Source organism: Nicrophorus vespilloides, unplaced genomic scaffold (assembly GCF_001412225.1).
Source record: "Nicrophorus vespilloides isolate i.1.1-1 unplaced genomic scaffold, Nicve_v1.0, whole genome shotgun sequence".
In the NCBI taxonomy this organism is placed as follows: domain Eukaryota; kingdom Metazoa; phylum Arthropoda; class Insecta; order Coleoptera; family Silphidae; genus Nicrophorus; species Nicrophorus vespilloides.
Window position 1 is genome coordinate 58,232 of NW_017097198.1, and position 8,851 is coordinate 67,082.

The 8,851-nt window shown below is 39.5% G+C and overlaps 3 protein-coding genes across 4 annotated transcripts in view; 2 read left to right on the top strand and 1 right to left on the bottom strand.

The window, feature by feature from the left end:
* Positions 1 to 5,629, bottom strand: part of LOC108559380 (serine/threonine-protein phosphatase 1 regulatory subunit 10-like) — an 8,079-nt gene extending 2,450 nt beyond the window's left edge. The window contains exons 1-4 of one of the 2 annotated variants that reach the window (XM_017916640.1): positions 5,004 to 5,629; positions 4,286 to 4,383; positions 3,869 to 4,143; positions 2,759 to 3,787 (exon numbers count right to left, since the gene is read on the bottom strand). In XM_017916640.1, the coding sequence (XP_017772129.1) occupies positions 2,759 to 3,787; positions 3,869 to 4,143; positions 4,286 to 4,383; positions 5,004 to 5,006 (1,405 nt within the window). In that variant the 5' untranslated portion in view covers positions 5,007 to 5,629. Of the gene's footprint in view, positions 1 to 2,758; positions 3,788 to 3,868; positions 4,144 to 4,285; positions 4,384 to 4,641; positions 4,923 to 5,003 lie in introns of those variants that run through there. The other variant, XM_017916639.1, reaches the window with a different exon arrangement.
* Positions 5,630 to 6,099: 470 nt separating this feature from the next.
* On the top strand, positions 6,100 to 6,743 carry LOC108559379 (28S ribosomal protein S18b, mitochondrial). The gene has a single exon (XM_017916638.1). The coding sequence runs from the start codon at positions 6,175 to 6,177 to the stop codon at positions 6,718 to 6,720; it is 546 nt and encodes a 181-aa protein (XP_017772127.1). The 5' UTR covers positions 6,100 to 6,174; the 3' UTR covers positions 6,721 to 6,743.
* Positions 6,700 to 8,120, top strand: LOC108559378 (pyridine nucleotide-disulfide oxidoreductase domain-containing protein 1). The gene has a single exon (XM_017916637.1). The coding sequence runs from the start codon at positions 6,720 to 6,722 to the stop codon at positions 8,100 to 8,102; it is 1,383 nt and encodes a 460-aa protein (XP_017772126.1). The 5' UTR covers positions 6,700 to 6,719; the 3' UTR covers positions 8,103 to 8,120.
* The last annotated feature ends 731 nt before the right edge of the window (positions 8,121 to 8,851 follow it).

An 8,851-nucleotide genomic window follows, 5' to 3' on the forward strand; every position in this document is an offset into this window, starting at 1 on the left:
GGGGTGGAGATACATTGGTTCGCTGAAATTTGGGCGCATAAAGCTCAGTAGGCACATACGTGAAAGAGGCATTCGTTTCCCCGGCAACAAAAACAAAAGAATGAAGCGCACGCTTTCCGCCATTGAGATTCTAGAAATAAAAGAGAGAAATAAAATAAATATGATAAAAAAAAAATCTATATGAATAAGAAGGAGGCGTCGATTTTGGAAGAACGATTTCGGCTACGAAGAATAAATTTTTAGAAAAAAAAAATAATAATAGAGAAGTCTAGCGCCTTTGGTGTACTCTAGAAATCAAATCAAAAAAATGCAAACTAATCGAAAGAGAGAAACAACAGTGTTAGCAAACGTTTTCAGGAGAAGACCGAGCGAAATAGCAAAGTTTTAACAGTTATACAAAAACAGGTACAGCGTATCTAAAAAAAAATTAATACTTGACAAAAGTAATTATATAATACAATGTAATGAGTGAAAGAGGTAAATTAATACTGTAACCACTAGAAGATAAAGCACCAAAGTGTTTTCGCAAGTTGCGAAAACAATAACAGGCAAGTAATGTTAGAACAAAGTAAGAAACCACCCCAAAAGTTGCTTAAATCTAACATTTCTGGACAACAATTACAGCACACAATCATGAGAACAGAATGAAAACAAACAAAAAAAAAAAGATCAGGCTATTATACAGATACAGTCAACTGTGAAGTGAACCAAGCGAAAAGTGAAATTAGTTTTCGATCTGAAACACGAGCGCAATTACAATTTCGAAGCCTTTTTTCAATGAATTGAACGTATTTGCAAAAATGTTGACAACAATTAAAGACAAAGTTGTCTCAGATATACTGTTTGAAATTTGAATTTTGCTCAAGATAACGCACGTTTACTATTTTGAAATTCATAAAGTATGCATTACTTTTGAATTTTAAAATTCCATAACAGATATGTTTTATATCGTATGAAAAGCGCAGAAAAGTGATCCAAAAAGATACGTTTTTTATCATTTGCGTAATGTTGCGCAACGGTTCTTGGAGATTGGCGGCATTTTCAAATGAAACAACATCCGAAATCATTATGAATCTGAAGACGCGAATTGCGCGAAATGTACAAGTTTCACTTTTCACTTAATTCGAGCACACTACGATTTATAAATGTCGACGAAACACTTTGTCGTTTTCGGCGTGAATCGGCGCTAATCGCTAATACTGAAACAAATGTATTTCGACGTGTATTTAAAAGGAGGCTACACTTAACAGTCAAAGTCAACACGAGTCGGTGGCCTCGATCTTATGGTTTCTGTAGGTGGACAGTCCAGTATAAGTCTAGTGCAGACACTTAATCACTGATGATGATGATAATAATCGTGAGATGATGATGATGATCGTCGCAGTCATCATCAATGATGAAAATTGCATGCTTCCGAAATGTAAAACTAAACACTTTTCACTTGGATTAGAAGAAAAGAAAATGCTCGCTATCTGTACTCGTAATTTTACTCCACAGATAAAAACATTCATGCACCGATTTCAAATGTGAAGTAAATTTTGCTTAACTGTAACTGTCGAAGATTTAAGCGCAAACTATTGATTGAATATGTCTATTGAAAGTCTGGATCTAACTTAGATCGAGTTTTCTGTAATGAACGGTGTTGTGCGACAGTGTGTTAAGAGGGCTTAAGAAATAAGAGTGTTTGTACTTTGCCAATTGTTAAGATCATGTTTCATGTTTACGGAAAGTGTCCGATTATGTAAGTTGTAATGTAATAAGTTAGTTGTTGCTAGTGGAGGCGCGCATTTGCAGAAAACGCAAGTGTTATTGGTCTTGGGCGAGCGGTGATAACAAGTTAATTGTTCTTGTACAAACATACGCCTGCCTGAATCATCGAAGTTCAGTATTGTTTGGCGCGGGCCGATTTCAAGCATTTCCATTCGCAAATCCATCCCTTTCTCTCTCTCTCTCTCGCACTGACACACTCCTGTATTCTCCATCACATTCGGTCTCTCTATTTCTCACTCGATTAATTATATAATGTAATGTTTTTATATATATAAAGTAGGATAGGGCCTTAGATTCATTAATGCTTCGCAACAAGTGTTGTGTATCAATATATAGATATATCAATGTTTTCAGATCGAATTCTATTTATTTCACCAGTAACTCACTCTTTTCATCTCATCTCATCTCATCCATATATAGTATATGTTTTTAAAAAAAAAAAAAAAAATAAAATAAAAATATTTTACGTGTGTCGATATTCTCATTAGCTTTAACAAAACTTACCAACGCGTCTAATATAAAAATCATTATCATATTTTTCTCTCTCTTTCATTTCGCTTAAAAACATTTCTCGTTCTCATAGAAAACACTTCACCTAAATGTTTAAAAAAAAAAAGAAACAAAAAGTAATAGAAATATTACGAGCAGAGAAAAAAGTATTTCGAAAGTAGTAAATAATAATAAAAAATAAAAGTTATATATACGTGATGATATGTTGTTGTTGTTGTTGTTCCACTCACTCTCTTTTTCAATTTAGATATATCAATACCAAAACCAATCATTTTTTAAAAACAAAGTTTTAAAAAGCCTAAACAAATTAACAAAGTCTGTCCAGTTGCCGTTGCATATGGATAGCAAATGTCGACGAGACGGTGAGGAGGAGCCGCACTCCACCACCTCCGCCGCCACCACCACACAGTCCGTCCTCCAACGGGAAACACCTGTAAAAACAAAAGATCTGTTAGAAGGGCGAGAAGGGTTTCCTTACGTTTTGGTTTCGGCGGGATCAGTTTGATCGCGCCGGGTCGCTCCGGGTTCGTCGCCGGCGCGTCCATCAGGCGGGACTTCTTCTCGGGCGGCGGGATCAGGTCGCGGATCGGAGACGGCCTCTTCAACGGCAGAACTGCGGGCAACGTCGGCGTCGGTTTCTTCGTCACCGATGTTCGCGACGGCGGCGGCTTCGCTTCCTCCAGCAGCCCCGTCGATCGCATCTTCGAGTTGAATATTTTCACAGTCTTCGGCTTCTCCTCATTGGTTTTGCGCACTTCCACTGAGAACGTCGGCTTCTTCGTCTGATCCTTTTTCACGTCTTTAGATGATGATGATGAAGACTTGGGTTTCTCATCCAGCTTCTTGGGTATCCTGCCAACTTTCTGCAGAGCTTGTGGTTGAATTTTCGATAAGGTATCTTTGTCTTTTTCTGCTTGCTTCTCCTTGGTCTCCTTCTTATCCTTACTGCTGCTACTCTTACTACCACTACTACTACTACTGCTGCTACTCCTATGCTTTGACGATCCATTACTTCTATGCTTATCCTTCCTATCCTTGTCTCGACTGCTACTTTTGCTGCTGCTGCTGCTACTACTGCTCTTACTCTTATCTCTTGAGCTTCTGCTACTGCTGCTCTTCGATGAGCTGGAGCTACTGCTCCTATGCTTTCTATCATGATTGTTCGATTTCTTCTCTTTATCGTCATCCTTGATTGCCGCCGCCTCAACGTTGTTTGATGCAGGTACGATGTTTTCCTCACCGGTAGGAACTAATTTACTACTAATCACTTTACCGTCTTTCACAGAAACTTTTAATTTAAGGCTAGTATCACTTGGCGGCTCTTCGGTTGCGGCGGCGTCGACGACGTCCATCGGCTCCGGCGTCGCGTCCACCACCTGCTGAGCCTGAACGTGTATCGTTTGTACAGGTACTTGTGCTTGTTGTTGTAAGGCAGCTTCCGCTTTCGTTACATCTTTCACTATCTTCAGCCACTCCTCCACCAGCGATGAGGCGAGCTGCTGGATCCCTATATGGGTGAAATAATAAACATGCAAGGTTTTAGCATACTCGGCCATTAGTAAGAAGGTGCATTATGTAGATCACTAACCTGGTAGATCGTCGCGTTTCGTCAGGCTCTTGACGAGCTTGGGCAGGTTATTCATTTTAAGGCGTTCCACATCCACCGGCGTGATGAGCAACAACTCCAGCACCTCAGTGACGAGGGCCCAATTCTTGTTGAGGTGGGCATCCTGGAGCCAGATGTGAATCAGGTTCCAGCCACCCTCACCCATGAAGGAACCCAATAATTGTTTGTCCGTGTTCTTCAGTATCAACACATATATACACTTGCTGACTAGCTTTTTGGAGAATTTTGTCATCAGACTAGAACCAAGAAGCAATGTTCGAAAGTTGGAAACCATTAGTATAAATTATAATTTTAAGGATATTGCATGCTTGCGGTGATGACATAAAGGTTATGTAATTGTAACAGGAAAATGGAGGAAAAACATGAAATGACACTCACTTTGCTAGCCGCTGCACCTCATCTTTGGAAAGGATACCTCCGGTTGGTGTCAGGAGCACTTGCAAACAGTGCAAGAGCTGTTGTGGATCAATTCTTGGCTGTAAGGGCAGAAAAAAATGATAAATTAAAATAACAGAGATGATATTAGATGCGAATCTCGAATGACAGATGTATGATGGATGTTTGTTCGCGCCTGACAACTAAAAAAAGAAAAACACACAAATTTTCCAAATAAACGTAGGCGTTACTAATATAGTAAAATGAATGTCGATGAGGAAAATTCATCGAGTTGTAAAAAAATGTAACGAGAAAAGGGGGGAAAATTCGATTTTACGCCTTGAAAACGTGTCGTTCACCTTAGATGACGTCATCGGAGAAAAATAACGTTCGTTTTATTTGTTCATTTCTTTCTCGCTCGTTTAATGGCGGCCGCGTGCCCTGGATCTATGAAACATATGCAACCGCCCCAGTCAATGCCTACTTATTATCGCAATTTTCTTTAATTTCTTTAATTCTCTTATGCTTAATACTAATTGCAATCTTTCTCTTTTTTTTTGTTTGTCATATGAATAATAGAGAATACAGATTGTGTACACGCAATGTTTGTTGATTATTTATATACACATGTATATAGTATATATAGTAATCGGAAATATAAAAACACAATGAGAAGTACTTTATTTTTGGTTACATGTTAAATGTCGTAACGGGCCCTTACCATGTTTCTATCTTAATCTCGGGATCTGAATTTTTCTCTACGAAATCCACGGTGGCTGCTGCAGCTCTCTGGTGCACGGGATCGATTGGATTCGTCGTCCCCCAAATATTCAGACGGCTTCCTCTTCTCGCATGAGGATTTCTCTTACAATAAACGGCGATAATGAAAACGATTTCCTTCCTTCCTCATGCAGGCTGCTGGTCTACAACGACCAAAACGACGACTCTTTCTGAGTCTCGTCAATTGAATCGACGACCAACGCCCTGGCCTCCATTGACGTACTGCGATGGATGCATGGACCCAAAAATCGGGCCTTCTATGGCTGCTGCCTTTCTCAGAAATATCTCTTTTCAATTTCGCTCCCTCTGACAGTTTTCCCAGTTCTCTCGTGACTCTTAATTTTACTCGTGACTGCAATTGATATGGCGCTCTTTTTTTTTGTGTGTTTTTTTTTTTGGTACAAGTTAAAACGATTATCGATTTCGCAAAAATGAAAATTATTGCTCTTTGTGTATGGCGTTTTACACGGGAGAAGCGTATAAAACAGCTTCTACTTCTACATGCAGTGAGCGGAAATGACGCTTTCCAGGCGTACCATTCCACACGAACCACGCCTGCAGTCCTACCAACGACTTCCGTAAATACCAACTACTTTCTACTTCTTCTTCTTATTCTCCACACGCTCACAGTTCAAAAAGAGGAAACTTTCTAATTCTAATTCTTGGTAGAAACCCAATTACCAGGAACAAGTCACATAATAATTAAACAATAGTTATATCAATTAAATTCCTCAGATAACTATACTACTGTATATACGTTAAAATTACTTGTTAATTTAAGAAAAACAATAATTTGCAATCTTTTATTACATTTTAATCACCTAAATATTATGTTTTTCATTCAAATTTATTGAATTTTCGTGACTTCTTTATTAATTAAATGTATAACTAAACTGTATTAATCTAATTTTTAGTTACATATGCTTTAATAAGTAAAAAAATCATGAGAATATGTGCTTTAGGGTAATGAATAATCTATGGTAGAAGATGTAAATATTTTCATGTTGGTAATGGACTTTTATTATTTTTCTGCTATTGTCAAATTTTGATCTAACCTATAATTAAAAAAAGAAATTTAACCTTAATTTTAAACAATACAATATCCACTAATAATGTTTGCCATCGCTTCCAAACAAAGCACATTAATTAAAGCGGTTCTGAGACGCGGATTGCATACATCTCTACCAGGTTTGGGAAGCAAGAAGCCCCCAGAGCAACTGCTAACCTTGCATGGGATCAACAAAGATCGCAGCGAAGAGATCCCATTGGAGACTAGCTTAAGGTATCTGAAAAGCAAAGCGTACACGAAAACCTACGGGGAGGATCCTGTGTGGACGTTGTACAGAAGGAATCACGCCGGTCTGTTTCCTCCGAAGAAGACAAGGAGAACTTGCATCAGGGCCAAGACCATCTCGACTGGTAACCCTTGTCCAATCTGCAGGGACGAGTATTTGGTGTTGCACGAGGAGAATATTGATTTGCTGAAGCAATTCATTTGCCCACACACTGGCAGCATACTGAGTTACACCGAGACTGGGCTGTGTCAGAAGTCGCACGAGAAGTTGACTGTCGCTGTGCTGAGGGCCAGGGATCTGGGATTGATTCCGTTCGACGTGCCTTTCAGGGAATACGACTACAGTCACTATCAGAGGAAGTAATGGAGGCGACGTTCGTCGTGGTCGGAGGCGGAATTGCTGGAGTCACCTGCGCGGAAACGCTGGCCTTCTACGAACCCGACGAAAGTATAATACTATTAAGTCAATCTTCTTTAATCAAGTCAGTCACTAATTTGCTAGCTATCACGCAGACATTAACGCGTTTCGATATTGAGGAGAAACACATGAACACTTTAAGTGATAAGCATCCTAATGTAACGGTCATACAAGATAGTTTAATTGAGATTTTGGATGAATGTAACGTGGTGAAAACGATGGGCAATAAGAGGATCAAGTATAAATATCTGTGCTTGTGCTTGGGGGCTAGGCCGAAATTGATCGCCGATAATAATCCTTATGTAATCGGGATCAGAGACACGGATTCTGTGGAGCAGTTCTTGGCGAAATTGGGGAAGTCCAAGAGGGTTGTCATCGTCGGAAACGGTGGGATCGCATCGGAATTGGTTTATAAGATGGAGAAGATCCACGTGGATTGGGTCATAAAGGATGACCATATTTCCGCAACGTTCATAGATCCTGGAGCCGCGGAATTTCTAAGAACTCGACTACAAAAGACGTCGGATTTTGGACCTTCCAAGAGAATGCGGTACGAATGCGATGGTAACGTGAAGAGGGCTGGTGCTGCGTTGGGTCCTGATTGGTACAAGCATTTGGAGATCCAAGGAGGCATAGAAGACTGTTTCTCGGAACAAGTCCATATTCACTACCAGACGGAAATCGTTGAGGTTTCCGTGAACGAAGCGAACGAATTCGCTGTAGAGGTGACCTTGAATAACGGTGGTAAAATACAGTGCGATTTCATAGTTTCAGCTACAGGAGTCGAACCTATGTCCGATTTTAAGATAACCACCGCTTTGGAATTGTCCGAGGATAAAGGTATTAAAGTCGACGAGTTCATGCAGAGTTCTGTGAAGAACATCTACGTGGCCGGTGATTTGTGCACGGCCGATTGGGAACACGCGAAGCAATGGTTTCCTATGAAGCTGTGGACGCAGGCCAGACAGATGGGATGCTACGCCGCGAAATCCATGTCTTCCGCCAATAAAGACGAGGTGGTTCTTCAAGATTTCTGCTTCGAGCTCTTCACTCACACCACCAAGCTGTTCGGGTATAAAGTGGTGCTTCTTGGGTTGTACAACGGGCAGAAGCTTGGTAAGAACTACGAGATCATCTTTAGGATGACGAAAGGAGTGGAGTACATCAAGTTGGTCCTGTTGGATGGTCGTCTTCACGGCGCCGTACTCATAGGTGAGACCGACTTGGAAGAGATGTGCGAGAACTTGATCCTCAATCAGATAGATTTGTCTAGTTTTAAAGAAGATTTACTTAATCCTGATGTAGATATAGAGGATTATTTTGATTAAAAACGTATAAATTTAAAACATTTCAGTCTTTAATTTTTATACCAAACTTATATGCTCTTGGTAAGTATTTTCGAAATTATCACATTTATCAAATTGATTGTTCTGTTGTGTCCAACCACTAAAGTTTTGGGTAGGATTGAGGACTATTATAGGTCATTAATCACGGAAGAAGTGACCGTTTGCAGCGTTCTTCGTATTTTCAACTGATAAGAAAACAGACAGATCCCACGGAGAACAGTAACCTGAAGCGCAACGTCTTCTCCAAACCGTGCCTTACTCAAACTCCCACCCCGTCCGTATTAATAAGAATTAACTTTGTAAGTAAAATAAGTATTTAGAATTAGTCTTAGTCAATCTTCTAAAGCAGCGTTTTCCAAACTGTGAGGCGCGAGTCCCTGGGAATATTAGTAGCAGTGAGCAATTTTCCAAATATCTGCTAAAGTATAGACACATTCCTGTGCTCTTATCGATATTGCTGTAATACGCGTTCAAAGTTAAAAATTGAAATTAGAACGTTCGCAAAAGTAGTGTTTTCACATTTCATTGATTTACTCGAAAACTATAATAGATAGAATGAATCCAAAAGATGCATATGAAAGCTGAATGTTTGGGGAATCTAGCAAGTATCGATATATTACTATGGTTTTAACTGTTTGGCTGTATTTTCAGTTCAAATTTTAAAAAATGCTCGAAAAAGCAGTGTTTTTACATTTCATTGATTTACTCGAAATCTATAATACATAGAATGA